The sequence below is a fragment of the Leishmania major genome, chromosome 34 (genome assembly GCF_000002725.2).
Source record: "Leishmania major strain Friedlin complete genome, chromosome 34".
NCBI lineage: Eukaryota > Euglenozoa > Kinetoplastea > Trypanosomatida > Trypanosomatidae > Leishmania > Leishmania major.
Window position 1 is genome coordinate 1,788,462 of NC_007286.2, and position 16,542 is coordinate 1,805,003.

The following is a 16,542-nucleotide window of genomic DNA, read 5'->3' on the forward strand; positions in this document are numbered from 1 at the left end:
CTTCGCCCTTGGGGGATGGGCTTTGTGCTGGCGATTACACGTCTCAGTGATGTGACAAGTGTTCTACAGGTGCAGCGAGCTGGTATCCATGACAGCTCTCCATCCGTCTCCCCCTCCCCCTCTTCCTTTTCCCTTTTTCCCCACTCCCTGCATTCGTGCGCGTTGAAGACTCACACGGCGTGAAGCTGAATTGCGCGTGCTGCAGACCGGTAATGTGAGGCCGTGCAAATTCAAGCATCCGCCATCCTTCCCTTTCTCGCTCCTCCTCCTCCCGCCTTTTGCCTCTCCACGTGTGTGTGCGTGTGCGTCAAAAGACACCGACGGTGGCGAACTTCGCCTTTCGGTGTGTACGTGTGGATCTCTCGCTGTCAGCCCAGCCGCGTTAGCGTCCTTCCTCATTCCGCCCTCAATGAGCACCACGGCATATGCGCTGGTCGCAGAAGAGAAGCAGTACCCTCTCCAGGTGGGGAAGAATGTAGTCGGCCGCAGCAGCGTCCCCGTAGAGGGCGTCTCTTTTATCAACTTGGAGTCGCCGCTGGCAGCGATCAGCCGCATGCAGGCATTCGTGGACATCGGCGCCAACGGCGATGCGTGGATCAGCGACTGCAATAGCACCAACGGCACCTTCCTTAGCATAAGCCCCGGGCCGGGCATCCGCCTCGAGGCAAATCGCTACTACCAGCTATCGCCGGGATGCCGCATCGTCTTTGGGGACGTGGTGTGCACTTTCGAGACGCTGAGCGAGGCACCGCCGACGCCGGAGCACCCAGCGCACCTTCTTACCTCTCACTCCCGCCCCACACGCAAGACGGAGTCCCTGGGTGTCGTCGATGCCCTCGCTGACAGCACGGCCACGACTACCCCGGCAAGGCATCCGTCGAAGCAGCTCAACGCGCACCGGAGCAATGTTCCTTACCTCGACGAAAGTGGCAGCCTCTTGCGGGAGCCTGCTGCGTCGCGTGAAACAGTCGCCACGACGAAGAAAACCCCACGCCGCGAGCGGCGAGAGCCGACAGCGCCTTCGCCACCGCTGAAGCGAGCCAAGGTAGAGTCCGCGGCACCCTCCTCGTTTCTCAAGGTAAAGACCGCCGCCACTGCGAAAGCCACGACACCCGCACGAGCACTTGCGGCACGGCCACATGTGTGTCTGACAGGGATGGACAGCGATGAACGGGTGGCCGTTACAAAGCGAGTGCGTGAGCTGAAGGGCCGTGTCGTGGATGACATCACCAAAGCAAATCTCCTCGTCGTCGCAACACCGCCGGTCCGAACACCCAAGTTCATCGCTGCCGTGGCGCGGGGCATCCCGGTGGTGTCGGTAGATTACATCTGCAACCGGAGGGCCGAGCTCGACGACGCGCGTCATCATATCGTGGGTCTCAAGACAGACCAGCACACCTACACGGCAGCAGAGCTGAAGAAGGTGATTTATCGGAAAGATGCATCCCCACTTCTGCAGGGTGTTTCCTTCAACATCGCTGCGTTGTCCAGCAAGACTAAGAGTGTGGCGGCGGAGATCATATCCTCCTCGGGGGGAGAGGTGGTGAGCACCAAAAAGGGCGGCGGCACAGCCCTAACAGACGCACAGCTCGACAAGCTCTACGACTCCATCCTGCGTGGCAAAGTGCCCGACGTGTTGTAGTGGGCAATCGCTGACGCCCGGCAACCAGAGAGAGAGATAGAGAGAGAGAGACGCAGTGTTCTCGACAACCACTGCATTATCACATCGCGCATCGATGCGTGCAACACGAGCGTTGTGCATTTCACGAAACAAACGCGCAGACAAACTGTCGTGTCGTTCCCCAATGAGGTGATGCGTTTTCTGCCGGTTTTTCGAATGTGATGCAGGAGGCGCCAGCAGGAAGCTGATCGGAGTCTCTTTGATTCTGTGCACATACTTATCGCCCCGCGCCTGGGGTGAGCGGCGTGGCACCTTGTGCGGTGATGTCGGCAGCACCGAGAGACCGCCGAGTAGTCTCATGGTTTCTCTCTAGCGCCCTTCTCTTTCATCACCGCCACTGCCGTGCGTCACAGCCCCCGTCAGTGCTTCGGGGCAGCCGCTGTGCGTCGACTCGTGCTATCTCACTTCATTCCTCTACGCACCCGCGCGTCTCCCGTTGCCTCACCGTTTCTATTCCTCAATCACGACCCTCTCCTCTCTCTCTCTCTCTCTGCTGTGTTTCTCTTTGCTTCTGCCACCGCCACGTGCAGTGCGAGTCATCACTGGAGCGCTGTACACGTCAGTACGAGTGGTGTCGCCGTGGACGACTGTCGACGGCAGATGGCATCAAAACGTCTTCGGTCGAACGTCGACGTAGTGGGCGGCATCAACGAGCTGCTGAACCTTTCGGTCCGCTCTCCGTCGCACGGGGAGGAACGTCTCGACACTCAATCGTTCAGTGGTCAGCCGAACTGGTCGCTGCAAGTGACAGAGACCGACGATATGCACTCTACTCCATTGAAGCGCCTTCGGACCTCTGAATCGCCCGCTGGTGTGTCGTCCCGCAGCCCCAGCTCCGCCTCGCCTTCCTCGCTACGCACGACAAGTGACAGCATCGGCGGCGATGAACTCGACTTGCTGCGGCGCAAAGACGAAGAAGTGGCCGACATGGCGCTCTTTCTCGCGAAGGCCGTCGGTGAGACGTCGTCGCGGCACTCCCTCGCGGAGCTTGTCGGTCTTCTCGTCCGTAGTGGTGTGTCGCGTGTGGCGTTGGCATTGAAGCGAGTGGGCGGACAGACTACCTTTATGGGCAATCTGCATGAGGCGACTTCGTTCACGGACAATGAACGCCGAATCGCCATTGTGCTCTTTTCCAGTCTCATGGCCCACGTCGACGCGGAGGCGCTGCTCCAGAAGTGCGTGGTGACGTTTCTCGTCAAGTCTTTGACTTCTGCGAACACGCAAGAAGCCTCACCTGCTCTTGACCACCGCATCGCATCGCATTGGTCGGCGCGTGGGAAGCAGAAAGGAGCGGTGCCGCAACCGTCATCTGGCAGCTCGCGCGGCGTGGCAGGCGGCCTCGAGGGCCAAGTAGCGAGGCTGTGCGGGGATGCAGCAGGGAGCTCTGGAAGCTATGAAGACAAAAGCTGCGCCTCATTGGCCCTCCGCTCGCTCCTGACAATCATGTTCGTCTACAACAGCAGCCCCCACATGGCTGCCTCGCGACACCTCTCCGTGCCGCTCCTCTTCGCCAACGCCGGTGGGCTCCAGCACCTAGGCAAGCTGTTGAGCGACAGGGATACGCAAGAGCATGCGCTGGCGTTGTTAGAGGTTCTGACAGCAACGGAGGAGCTCAGTCTGCAGAATGACGGGCTTTTGGCACTTGTGCCTGCGCTTGTAGCGCAGCTGCGCACAAGTGCCGTCGAAGTACCCGTGCTCAAGGTGCTCACAAACATCACGAACATCCTGCCGCACGCACTCTCTGCCACCGGCACCGCGGCAGCATTTGCGCAGTTCGCGCTTGAGACCCTTTTGCGTCCGCGGGCGGTCAGCACTCCTGACGAGATCGAAATCTTCGTCCTTTGCTGTGCCATCAACGTGGTGAAGTACGAGTCGAAGGAGACGGAGTCTCCGGAGGGAGAGCTTGCCGAGGCCCTTGTTGCTTCGCAGGATACGCTGATGTCCCTCGCGGGCGCGATGGTGGAGAGCTACCGGTGCAGCAGTACGGAGCAGCTGGTACGCAGTGGCTATTACGCACTTCTGCTAGGTGCACTCTCGTTGGTGCCCGTTGCCAAAGAAGAAGGTAGCACCACATTGCGCGTTCTCGTGATGACGGCTGTGGCTAGGGTGTCGGATGGCCATTCCATTGGGCTTACGGCGGGCCACCAACCCATGCGCATTGTTGTCGCCATCATTCAAGAGTTCCTCTTCTTTCAGAGCTCGGCGGGGACGCTGACAAAGGAAGTGCTGCAGGACATGAAGGCGCTGGTGGACCGCATTCTCAGGAGCAATCACATCGATGTTGCTTCGGACGGTGACCGCAGAGCCACTACTGCGGACAGCATCACTGCGGTGTCGACTGACGAGGACGACGACCTTGTTCTGGGCCAGCTGCTTTAGCGTTACCGTTGACACAGTACATCTTAGGTCGCTTCGAAGAGATCGACGGGTACGCTCCTCCTAAGATCACCTGAACAGGCACTGAAAAGTCGCAGCAGCGGTGTGCGTCTTGATTGGTGCTTGTGCGTGTGCGTTTTTTCCCTTTTCCGATGGGCGGTGGAGTAGCAGTGTTCCTAACCACTGCCTTCCAGTGCCCTGCTAGCAGCATTGCGCCGCTTGTCGGTGCATTACGGGGGGGGGGCGAGGTGCAGATACGTGCGATCATTGCTCTCGGTGTCTCTCGTCTTGTCCTCTCGCTCGCTTGATGATTGCCTCACTCCCCATCCCTCTCTCTGTCCTCTCTCCCGATTGTCCTCTCACGCGTCCCGCTCGACGTGCACCCAAGCAACACGCACACGCACACACACACACACACACACACACACACACAAACGTACGCGCGCGCTTTATTTTGGCTGGGCTCCACGCAGAGCGTCTGTCGGCCATGTCCGTCAAGGTCGCCGTGCGGAGTCGCCCGATGAGCGACCATGAGCTGAAGGCAAATGCGGAAGTCATCGTCCGCATGAACGGCAACGAAGTAGAGCTACGGGGCTCTGTTGACGGCTACGGCGGCAAGTTCCTGTACGACAGCGCACTCTGGTCGACCGGGCAGGTCGTGAACGGCTCCAGCAACACCGAGGCGTCGCAGGCGTACGTCTACGATGCGATCGGGGCGGAGCTGCTGGAGCACATCATGACCGGCTACAACGGCTGCATATTCGCCTACGGACAGACGGGAAGCGGAAAGACGTACTGCATGATGGGCCGTGACAAGGACGATCCCGGGCTTATCCCACGCATTGCCCAGAGTCTGTTTGAGCAATCCGTCGCGCTGCGCGAGCAGAACATTGAAGTGTGCGTGGAGGTGTCCTACTACGAGATCTACAATGAGAAGGTACGATGCCTACTGCGCCCCACCCAGGGCGGCTACGACGACACGCGGCTGCGTGTGCGAGAGCATCCAAAGTATGGCCCCTTTATCGAGGGGCTTGCTAAGTTCGTGGTCAGCACGCCCTACGAGTTTCTGAATTTGATGAGGGACGGCAACAAGGTGCGAACCACCGCCTCAACAGCGATGAACGCGACGAGCAGCCGCTCCCACGCCGTCTTCGCCATCACGCTCACACAGAAGCAGCAGAAGGGCAACCTCATCACGCAAAAGACGTCGCGGTTGAACCTGGTCGACCTTGCCGGCAGCGAGCGGGCGTCAAAAACGCTGGCGACCGGGAAGCTGCTGACGGAGGGTGCCACCATAAACAAATCGCTCACCTGCCTCGGTAAAGTCATCAGCGCTCTCGCCGAGGCGGAAGAGTCGGGCAAGCGTCGCCACGTTCCCTACCGTGACTCAACGCTGACGTGGATTCTGAAGGACAACCTCGGCGGCAACTCGAAGACGGTGATGCTCGCCACTATCAGCCCTTCGTCGCTGCAGTACGACGAGACGCTGAGCACGCTGCGCTACGCCGAGCGGGTCAAGAAGATTGTGAACAAGGCAGTCGTAAACGAGACGAACAACAACGAGGTCATCGCGGCACTGCAGAAGGAAATTTGGACCCTCAAGAGCCAACTCGCGAACGCGTCGATGAATGAGCGGGAGCGGCTGCAGGAGGAGCTAGAGGCGAGCGAGGCCGTCAAGAAGGAGCTCACCTCGTCTCTGGGCGAGAAGCTGGCATACACCAAGAGGCTGATGGAGGAGCGCGAGGAGTACATGCACCAGCTAGAGCTGAAGCTGAGCGCGCAGGCGGAGGAGATTGAGAAGTTGCGCAGAGCCAACGAAGAGAAGGAACGGCGCATCGATGAGCTGCTGCAACGCATTCACGGCCTAGCCGCTTCAGGCAGTCCGCCGGATAGCGAAAAGGTGGAGCGGATTCAAGAGCTTGTGGCAGCGCTGGAGCAGGAGCAACGCATGGCCAAGACGCACATGAAGGAAAAGCAGCAGCAGCAGCAACAGGCTACCTGCGCCGCGCTAGACAGCAGCGAAGACGACGCGGAGTCGCATTCGCTCGCCGTAGCAAACCCATCGCGGCGCCTCAACACGACGGCGTCAAACACCACCGCCACGCTGGCGGCGGTGCCAGGGGCAGAGTGGAGTGCCCCTGCTGTCGCAGACATGGCAACGGAGCTGCCGGTCGCTGTGCGCGCCGCCATTCAGAAGAGCCACTCCGGGTTTGTCGTCTACTCTGACCCGAATGCCGACGACGTCGACCACGACCTTGTTCTGCAGTCTGGCTACGAGAGCGCGGACGAGGACTTGATCTTGGACGAGGAAGTCGAGCTTGCCGCGCCTGCAGACTCTGACCTCGACGACATTCTCACTGAGGACTCTGCTCTTGAACTGCCGCCGACAAGTGTGTTGGCGAGGGACGGCGACGCTGATGAGCTGCTCGCTGACCCCGACATCGTTCTCGACGAGTCGGTAAGCGAGGCGCCTGCTACGCCGGCCCCCGCTGCTGAGTCGTCAAGGGAAGCAGCGCCGGTGTACGACGCGTTCTCGGCACCGGCGTCGACGCCATCTTCAAAGCTCGCCACAAATGCATCGACGGCGGGGGTCGCACTGGCGTCCTTGACAGCAGATTCGACCCTGTCGGTGAAGCCGCGCGCTGCTCTATCGGGAGGATCACTGGTCGCATCTCAAGCCTTGGCTGAGTCGCCTACGCCGCCGCCTGTAAGCGGGAAAGAGGCGCCTGCATTGTCAAATATGCGAGGCTCGATCATCAGCGGGGCCCACGTGGTGCCTAAAGACTTCTTTGCGAAGTCGAGCGAGCGGCCCGAGATCTACGCGCCGAATGACCGCACTGCCCAGCTTGTCATCAAATCGCATGCGCTGCCGAACAACCGCTACCTGCACGAGCCGTTTCGCGCGATCAACCTGACCGAGGCCTCCCCGACGGGGCCGAAAACGCCATGCGTCTGTGAGATCGACATGTTTCGTGGTCGCTTTCGAAACCTCGACACAGCCGGCGTCAAGTCCTTCGACCTATTCAGCGTGAACCTCTTCCGAGTGGAGAAGGACCCTCGGCACTCACGACGGTTGACGCTGTACTTCCTCGACGCCCCACATCGGTACGCGCTCGAGTTCGGCTCCACGGCGCGCCGCCAGCAGTTCTTCGAACTGGCAATGCTGATGCGGCGCAACTCCGTGCTGTGGTGCCCGTCTCTCTGCGTGGACGGCGAGAACGACGTCGTCATCACCGTCAAAGGCACCACTCTGCAGCGGCCCGGCAACAGAGACATCTCTGTCACTGGCGAGGTAAAGATGACGGTGGCGCGTATGCCGTATGAGGTGATCGACATGTGGTACGGCTGCTTCTCGCTGGAGGGGAAGCCATTGCCGCGCAGCGTGGCGGTGTTCAGCGGCTTCTTCCCAAAGGATCAGCGCGAAATCTATGTCATCGGCGTCATCGACGTGCCAGCGTCGCTGCTTGGAAACGATGAGCTGGCGGGCTACTTTCTTGCTTACATTGGCGCCTCGACGTACGTTGTGCTCGCGAACACAGCCCTTTCGTCGGATACGCACCACACCAGCAACGCCATGCTGGTGCTCTGCAAGCGCTCCTTCATTGTGCGAGTGGCAAACATTCAGCTGCTGGAGGCCCTGTCGCTGCGGAAGGAAGGCGTGCATCACGGCGACTTCACCGCCACGGGGTGTTCGCTGCGAATCAACGAGTCCTCTCTATGTGTAATTCTGGTCAACGCGAAGCCTGGCGTCTACACCATGCAGAGCCGGGCGGCGTGCATTCGCTCGTTGCTGTCAAGCTTTCCCTTTGCGAAGACGTCGGTGGATATTTCCATGCGGTTTGATTACTTTATCGTCTCGGGCGCCTTCAACTTCGGCGGCGACTTCACCTCCGAGGATGCGCTCATTCGAGAAATCCTTGCCGACAACCTCATGTCCAACATGCGCGAGATGGAACCCAGCCCAACCCTCTCCAGCGCGCCGTCGCCTCTTCGCATCTTCTACGCTGTCCGTCCCAGCGTGTCACGCATGGACATGTCGGTCTACTCGACGTCGCGGGCGCTCAGGTTTGCCAATGTGTTCTTCTCCGCCGACATCTTTTGTCAACGCTCCTTCCTGAGCTTGTTCGCCAAAGGCTTGCCGCGCGTGCGGTTGCTCCTGAGCCGTCTGACAATCAAGGGTGGGCGGCTCCCGCCCATCCGGTGTGCGGAGCTGCAGGTGTCGCTGGATGTCTTGGAGGGCTCCCCGGCCACGTTCCGGCTTTCCCCGCAGGACGGCGACTACGTTATCCTGGACTCGACGGAGACGGCCCTTTACCCGTGTGTCAGCAACACCGAGTACCTCCGACTGCAGACACTGACGTTCTCTCTGCTGGACAGGATTGGGTCGGCGGAGGCGCACAAGCACGTTGTGGTTGCTTCCGGCGTCTTTCCGCTGAAGTCGGTGGCCTTGGCTGAACCAGTGCTGCTGCACATTCCACTCTACTACGAGGGGTGCGCCGTTGGCAAGCTGACAGCGGTGCTGCTGCAGGTCTACTATGAGCGTAACAACGCCGAGTTGTGCGCTCTCGGCTTGCGTGACGCCCGGTATGCCACCATCTTCTCCTGCTACGAGAACGAAATGCGTCGCGCCAGTGGTCAATGGACCCCTGCCTCTATCGTCCGCGACGGTGTCTTTCACTTTTCCGCTGAAGACCCGACCGAGTCACAGGAGCGTGAGGCGTGCTCTCTGCCGGACCCGCATGCCTGGCGCTGGACGACGGAGTGGCAGCACGACCACCGTGAGGACGATCAACAAGGATGGGTGTATGCAGACGGCGTCGGTGCAGACCTGCAGCTGAGCGCCACCGCATCCACCAGCATCCGTCGTCGTCGATGGGTTCGCGTCATGCAGGCAAGCGGACCCATCGCCTACCATTCGTACTTGGCTGAGAAGCTGAAGATGGCGGCAGTGTGAGTTGGCGACATCGGCGCCCAACTTTTCAACGCACGCGTCGTCGCGGTGGTGCGCACACAGCTGCCTATCTTGATGTGAGTTGATGCCCAGCCCATGGCCAAGAAGGGGTTCCGCAGTGGCAGTGGTGGCGGTCATTGCCATACTCGTAGACCCGAGGAGGGGCCGCCTCCCATTGCGTCACCGACCTCGCCCTCACCGTGATATTGTTTCCGCTCTCTCAGCATGTGCCTCTTACGCACCTGCGCTACCGTAGCACCCCAAGCGCACATGCTCGTAAACTCCCCTGCACGCGCGTGCAGCGATACGTGTGCATATACCACTCCTCCTTCCCTATTCTTTACGTTACCCGCAGGTCGCCATCTCTACCCTGCTCATGTCCCTTACTTCTTGTGAGTGGGTGCGTGACTGTCCGTTGCCCTCGCGCCCCCTCGACAGGGTGTTGGCCTTGCGCTCCATGGCGTTGTTTGTTTTTCCTTTGGCACATTTTTCTTGCCACCTCTTTCTTCTCAGTGCCGCGCTTAGCACCGCCTCAGAGGACGTTTGAATTAGGGCAGCTCACACAAACACACATGTACAGACACAGACACCTCCCCACCCAACGACGCGGTACAGGAGAGGAAGGGGTGCGTGCGTGTGCGCCGCTCTGTGTCCGGTGTAGCGACAGTGTGATCGGCCCACCCACCCTCCCCCTTTCCCTTCTTGCGGTGTGTCTCTAAGGTAAAAGGCAGTAGCTAATGGCTGTGCGCCGCGTGAAGCGCGGAAGTGTGTGTGGGTGATGCGGTGCGCACAGGCACGCACGCGCACTCCCAACTTTGGCTGCGTTATTTGCTGTTGTGTTTTGTGATTCCGCTCACCAAGTGCCGCCTCACGGCTGAACCTCCTTGGCCGCTCTGAGGCGAGCGCTGGAGCAAGCGGTGCAATGAATGTAGACGCCTCCGACAGCCACAGACATGCTGCCATCCCGTTCACGGCACTCCCCGTTAGCAGGAATGACGGGAAGCAGGGAGCCGGCAACACCTCAACCGACATTTTTTGTTTCCGTGGTCCGTTCTCCCTCCTCTCGCCGTGCGCTATCGCGGCGGACGTACACCTTCGCCTTTTCCACAAAGTCTTCTTCTACAGACCCGAAACGACAATGAAGAACGCCAACCGCCTCAGGGCGTCCGTGAGCTTCGCGCGGGAGCGAGTCGTGTCAACCGCTGCGGCGTCATCCGCGAAGGGGCCTGTGATGCAGCTCGTCTCCAAGGGAGCGCGAAGCGACATGGAGCTGGTGTTTGACCGCCTTCATGCTCTTGACAAGTCCGCGCAGTCGGACACCATTAGTGGGAAGGGACTGGCACAATTCCTGAGTGAGGTCGGCGTCGAGGAGTCGTCCTTTGAGTGCATGGTGCTCCTGTGGAAGTTGGGCGCCACTCAGAAAGGCTGCATCACACGGTCTGAGTGGCTACTATCCGTGTATGCCCACGGCATCGAGTCCATCGTACAGATGCGCCAAAACGTCAGCGCATGGGTAGAGGATGTTCGCGAGAGCGGCGGCTCTTTCCTGCTCATGTACAACTATCTGTACGACTACATCCGCGGCGAGGAGGATCGCCGCATGACGCTAACAACTGCACTCGGCGCCTGGGACGTCTTTTTCGGCAAGAACGACCTCTACGCGAAGTGGAAGGCATGGGCCGTGGATCACGTCAAGGGCGGCGTTTCCCGTGACCTTTGGCGGCAGCTCGGTATCTTCTTGACGATGGACACGACCGCCGCGCAACGCTCCGGCGACCATATCTCTGCTCTGCCGTGGCCATCGGCAATCGCTGACTTTCTCGACCAAGACGGTGTGCCGGCTTCGTGATTTGGCGCACTGATGGCATGTGAGGAGACGTTCATGCACGTGTAGTCTTGAAACACTCACACCTGTTTTGTTAAAGCTGGGGAGGGAGGGTGCAGAAGCAGCGGCATCTGTGACGTTGGGGTCGTCGTGGATGTATTTATTTATTTCTCTTGTCTGCGGCTCTCTGGATCTTCTCAGCCCATCCCCCTTCCCCTTTGATGATGCATATAAGATACCCTCCTCCGCTATTCGTGATGGACCGACATCGACTCAAACGGGGACTACAAAGAAGAGCGCAGCACATCAGCCGTTAGCACGGATGGCGCTGATATCCGAAGAGGCGCAGCTACGTCTTCCTCGCCTCTCGCCGAAGTCTCTGCCCCCGCCATATTTTCGGTGCTGTTTCTTCTACCGTTTACCGACTCTCCCGCCCATTGCACAAGCGAGCGCCACGCTTTGCGCTCACGCGCTTGCCTACAGCATGCGGCACAAGAGAACACCATGCACCGACGCTCGTGTATTTCTGTGGCCCTCGTTCCCCTCGGTCCAACACCTCTGCTCCCATTTTCTTTCAATTATTCACACGACCCCTCACGATTGGGAGAGGGGGAAGAACAGGGAAAGGGGGTGGGAGAGAGCACCACAGTGCGTGGCATCTCAGCCACCACCAGCCGTGCTCTGTGTGGGGAGGAGCTGAGCAACCCCCCCTCCCCTCTCCCCTCCACACACACACACACACACCACACCGTACCCCCCTCCTCCCAGCCCTGCAAATGCAGCGCCACTGCTGGCGGTGACATGGCCAGCGCCTACGGCGTAGGGAGATCAGAGCGACCTGCGGCGGTGAACAGGCTTGCGCCATCCATACGATAGGCGAAGGTGGCAGCGTGACTCGAACGCATCCCAGGTGGCCCCTGCGCTGCCTGCTGGCGGGGAGGCCGAACCAGCCGGAGGGCCGCATCATGTGGTGACCTGCTCAGCCGGTGGGTAGAGTGTGGCGTGGGGAGTGTGCCGAGATGACGGAGGCGGCGCATCGGTGTGCCGCGTGTGTGTACAGCTGCTTCGCGCCACTTGATGTGCCCCTCCCCCTCCCCCTCCCCCGCCTCCTGCGGCAGGCGAGGCAGAGTGCGGCCGAGCTCACGCTGTTGGGCAGACACTATGGGCACCTTTACCCCCCCCCCACACACACACACACGAAAAAAAAAACAGAACATCCTCGCACACAAATCCCTGCGCCGCCACGGACGTGGGTCATAGAGTAGCGACCGCTTATTAATTCGTTCTCTCGTACTTCGACCGACACACATTGATGGCCGTATGTGCAGATCCGCAGCTGCAGACGACTCGTACGATTAGAGGCTTTACGCCTCCTCCCCTTACGGGGGCTGATGTCGTATCCTGCCCGTTCCCCCCACCCCCTCCTCCTTCCCCTCTTTCTCCACTGCCTGACCGTTTACATTCTCGCCATCGTCTGAGGGGGGGGGGACTTGGTGCAAGACGCAGCAGACCTAGAGAGGCCTTTGTTGCGGGCGCCTCGCCGCAATCACCTTCGTCGTTTCTGCGCTTGCCTCGAAGGAGAGATGGACTCTCTGGAGCTCATGTGCAACTTTGTAGGCAGCAGCGCGGCCGAAATCGAGAAAGCCGTCGAGGACAAGTCATTCCTGAATCTCTGCAACCGGCCGCTGCCTAATGGGCAATACCCCATTCACGTCCTGGCGAGCAGGAACAACGCGGAGAGCGTGGAATTGCTACTGCAGGTCGGCGTCGATGCGAACCAAGCGTCCAAAGAGCCCGGGAACCGACTAGGCTTCACAGCAGTTCACTATGCAGCGATTGCTAACTGTGTGCGTGCGCTGGAGGTGCTGAAGCGTTACAACGCCGACCTCGATCGCCCTGCCGCGGACCAGTGGACCCCACTGCATGCGGCCACGTTTCGCGGGCGGAGCGCGGCGGTCCGGGCACTTGTGAAGCTAGGCGTAAACATCGACTGCGCTACCAGCGAAGGGCACACCCCGCTCGTGTTCGCCGTTAACCTTGGCCGAATCGAGGATGCGCGCTATCTGCTTCAGAACAAGGCGATGGTTCAGCTCAACGATGCACACCACGACAATCTTCTTCACTACGCCCTGCACTACCGACTTGCACAGGCCGTGAATGGGGACTACAAGCTCCCCGATAGCCAGCTTGACATCGCTGTGCTGCTGGTGCTCAACGGCGTTCGCCCGGATGAGCAGAACGATGAGGGGGACACGCCCACGCGATACGTAGCCGCCACACTGCCATCGCTTCCCAAAGCGCTAGACCTTCTCTTTGCCAACGCTGACAAGCTCCATTGTTTGCCGACAGAGCTCAACTATCGAACTCTAGTCTCTGCTACAACGAGCTTCCTTATCGACGAAATTGGCATGGCAGCCGTGCAGGCGCAGGCACTCGTCGACATTATGGCAGCCCTGGAAAAAGAGCGCAAGGCGAGTCGACCAATGCGGACTGTCGCTGCGGACTGCGTAACAGATGCTGCTGCTTCTCTCTCCCTGCCTGCAGGCCACCCAGCGGTACCTGCAGAGGTGCTGGATCGACGTGGTGGAAAGCCCAACAGCAAACAGTGCCCTTTCCTCGCACGATCCGGGAAGCTGCAAGCGAATGGGCACGCCGCCGCGAACGAGGGCAAATGCCCGCGCTGCCCCGTTGCCTTCCTTACGATGCGCTGTGGCAAGGGGACGCTTCTGCTTGTCGGGGCTGCATTTTTGCTTGGCTACTTCTGCGGTCATAAAGCGCGCTGTATGAGACCAAGAGTGTAGGTGTCGGCTCCTGAAAAACAAACCGGCAGCTGATCCCGTCACTCGCATACCGTGCGGCGGAAATGCTCATCATGCACCAGAGTCGACATTATCGCTTCTTTTTTCGTTTTTTTTCACGCCGTGGAACCATCGGCGGAGAATGCACTGGAACTGTGTCTTGCCGACACCGCAAAGAGTACTCATGTATCTTACGCTTTCGAATTTTCTTCACGACCCCTCACGATTGGGAGAGGGGGAAGAACAGGGAAAGGGGGTGGGAGAGAGCGCCACAGTGCGTGGCATCTCAGCCACCAGCAGCCGTGCTCTGTGTGGGGAGGAGCTGAGCAACCCCCCCTCCCCCCTCCCCTCTCCCCTCCACACACACACACACACACCACACCGTACCCCCCTCCTCCCAGCCCTGCAAATGCAGCGCCACTGCTGGCGGTGACATGGCCAGCGCCTACGGCGTAGGGAGATCAGAGCGACCTGCGGCGGTGAACAGGCTTGCGCCATCCATACGATAGGCGAAGGTGGCAGCGTGACTCGAACGCATCCCAGGTGGCCCCTGCGCTGCCTGCTGGCGGGGAGGCCGAACCAGCCGGAGGGCCGCATCATGTGGTGACCTGCTCAGCCGGTGGGTAGAGTGTGGCGTGGGGAGTGTGCCGAGATGACGGAGGCGGCGCATCGGTGTGCCGCGTGTGTGTACGGCTGCTTCGCGCCACTTGATGTGCCCCTCCCCCTCCCCCTCCCCCGCCTCCTGCGGCAGGCGAGGCAGAGTGCGGCCGAGCTCACGCTGTTGGGCAGACACTATGGGCACCTTTACCCCCCCCCAAAAAAAAAAAATAGTTGGGAGGATTACCTCATGCCTGCGCGCATATGTCTGTGGCCTTTGACGCTTTCGCTTGTGTTCGCGGACCTCAACCACCGAGGCCAGAGGGGCGGTCCGCATCATCTAAGGATCTTCTCCACTCGGCGCGGCATGTGCACTGTCAATGAGGGGCACCGGCGGTCGTCCAAGCCTTCCCTTTGCTCCCGCAGTGCCTCTGTGTCGTTGAGCGGAGCGCCGAGCACATATACATGTAGCATCAAGGAAGGCGCTACCTCCTTGTGGTCGCCCGCCATCTGCAAGCAGCACAGCCCGCGTCGCTTCACCCAAGCCTCACTATCTCTCTCTCTCTTTCTCTTGAATCCCCACCGCTACACTCGGCGTCGCAGGCAACGCCGCTTCGCACTGCTTCCACGTACACAATACCGTAAGTTGTAGCAGCTTCACGTGGAGTTGAGGAACTATGCCCCGAGGATTCGGAGGACGTGGCGGTGGTGACCGCGGTAGTGGCAGCCGCGGCTTTGGAGGCCCCCGTGGCGGCCGCGGTGGCGGCGGCTTCGGCGGCGGCCGCGGCGGCGGTCGAGGTGGGGGCCGTGGCGGTCACATGTCCGAGCCTGACCCGCCGGAGAACGTGGAGGAGGTCGGCACCTTCATGAACGCCGCAGAGGGCGAGTTAGTTTACAAGGTTACGGCGCACGGTGTGGTGCCGCGCTTCAACGCCTTTGTGTACACCGAGCATAAGGCGAAGATCGGCAAAATCGAAGAGATTCTCGGGAACACAACGGATGTCATGTTTTCCGTGAAGCCATCGCCTGGCGTGCAGGCGGCGTCCCTCAGCGAGGGCGATAAGGTGTACATTTCGCCTACGCAGTTTACGCCTCTCCGTCTCTTCACCGAGCCGCCGAAGCCGCGCGGTCGTGGTGGTCGTGGCGGTGGGCGCGGCGGTGACCGTGGTGGTCGTGGCGGCGTCCGCGGCGGCGACCGTGGTGGTCGCGGCGGGTTCGGCGGCCGCGGCAGCTTCGGCGGCATGGGTGGCGGCCGCGGCAGCTTCGGTAGCGGTGGCCGTGGAAGTTTCGGTGGTCGTGGCGGCGGCCGTGGTTTTGATGGTCGTGGTCGCGGGCACTAGAGAACGCTTCCGTGGTCTGCGAGTTGCTAATGACGGGAAAGTCGTCCCACGTCATCCCTCTCACCACGGGGTCTGCTTCACGCACAATGGCAAGACCCCACTTGCACGCATGGACACGTACAGAGATGTCCCACGCACCCTCGTGCAATCGGATTACCTGAGAAGGGGGCAGCGAAGCAAGCCACGGATAATAGCGGACTCTCAGAAAAGGGACGTGTCTGTCTCTGTTTGCACGAATGTGCCGGTACATGTGTTCGCGCGCGATGGTAGACAGTGACCATGTGAGAGCGGCAAAAGCAATGGCAGGTGTGCCACGTAATGGCGACGCGAGCGGAAGGAAACGACACGACAGCGAGGCACAGGAGCATAGTTGTACACAAGCAAGCGTATACCGTCCCTTTTTCCCCCTCTCTTCTTTTGGTTTTGGGGGAGCCTTAATCGTAATCAGTTCGATCGCTGACATAACCGTTTGATGTGGTGTAAAAGGCAAATAGAATACCAACAGAAGTGGCAGGAGTCACTGGCGAGGCCGTCGTTACTTGAGCCTTCCCCCTTTCGCGTGGGGGGGGGCGCATATCAACGCAGACCTTCAACGTGAGACGTGTTGCGACACTTTGACCCTCGGTGTGCATATTTCAGCATCGCCGAATTGTTGTCTCATGCTGCATTCGCACGCACAAGATGAATTCTCCGTGATTGACATTAGGCGTGAGCGAGTGAGGTGCCGCACAGCTCTCTCACGCACCGCCTCCACCTTCGATGCACAACCAGAGGTGCGCATGCGTTCGCGGTCGCGGTAGAATGCCTCTCGTGACCTCTGCGGCTGTACGCATGAGACACCAGCTGACAACTGTGCTGAACGCCCACACGCCTTTTGCCGTGCGCGCCGCACCTATGCCGTACGCCTCAAATTAGCCCCCACTCTTTCTTCTCTATGGTTATCCTCGCCGACTCATGTCAGTCGAAGCCTTCAC

The 16,542-nt window shown here is 60.2% G+C and overlaps 6 protein-coding genes across 6 annotated transcripts; all 6 read left to right on the plus strand.

Annotated features, from left to right (window-relative positions):
* Positions 1 to 409: 409 nt before the first annotated feature.
* LMJF_34_4240 (conserved hypothetical protein) lies at positions 410 to 1,642 on the plus strand (the record flags this gene model as incomplete). The annotated part of the gene is made up of 1 exon (XM_001686479.1): positions 410 to 1,642. The coding sequence occupies one exon, from the start codon at positions 410 to 412 to the stop codon at positions 1,640 to 1,642; it is 1,233 nt and encodes a 410-aa protein (XP_001686531.1).
* Positions 1,643 to 2,281: 639 nt separating this feature from the next.
* Positions 2,282 to 4,060, plus strand: LMJF_34_4250 (conserved hypothetical protein; the record flags this gene model as incomplete). Its single annotated transcript, XM_001686480.1, has 1 exon — positions 2,282 to 4,060. One exon carries the CDS (start codon positions 2,282 to 2,284, stop codon positions 4,058 to 4,060), a length of 1,779 nt encoding a protein of 592 aa, XP_001686532.1.
* A 304-nt stretch (positions 4,061 to 4,364) lies between these two features.
* On the plus strand, positions 4,365 to 9,011 carry LMJF_34_4260 (putative Unc104-like kinesin; the record flags this gene model as incomplete). The annotated part of the gene is made up of 1 exon (XM_001686481.1): positions 4,365 to 9,011. The coding sequence occupies one exon, from the start codon at positions 4,365 to 4,367 to the stop codon at positions 9,009 to 9,011; it is 4,647 nt and encodes a 1,548-aa protein (XP_001686533.1).
* Positions 9,012 to 10,146: 1,135 nt separating this feature from the next.
* LMJF_34_4270 (conserved hypothetical protein) lies at positions 10,147 to 10,857 on the plus strand (the record flags this gene model as incomplete). Its single annotated transcript, XM_001686482.1, has 1 exon — positions 10,147 to 10,857. One exon carries the CDS (start codon positions 10,147 to 10,149, stop codon positions 10,855 to 10,857), a length of 711 nt encoding a protein of 236 aa, XP_001686534.1.
* A 1,559-nt stretch (positions 10,858 to 12,416) lies between these two features.
* LMJF_34_4280 (hypothetical protein) lies at positions 12,417 to 13,634 on the plus strand (the record flags this gene model as incomplete). The annotated part of the gene is made up of 1 exon (XM_001686483.1): positions 12,417 to 13,634. One exon carries the CDS (start codon positions 12,417 to 12,419, stop codon positions 13,632 to 13,634), a length of 1,218 nt encoding a protein of 405 aa, XP_001686535.1.
* A 1,271-nt stretch (positions 13,635 to 14,905) lies between these two features.
* LMJF_34_4290 (putative nucleolar protein family a) lies at positions 14,906 to 15,568 on the plus strand (the record flags this gene model as incomplete). The annotated part of the gene is made up of 1 exon (XM_001686484.1): positions 14,906 to 15,568. The coding sequence occupies one exon, from the start codon at positions 14,906 to 14,908 to the stop codon at positions 15,566 to 15,568; it is 663 nt and encodes a 220-aa protein (XP_001686536.1).
* Positions 15,569 to 16,542: the final 974 nt, after the last annotated feature.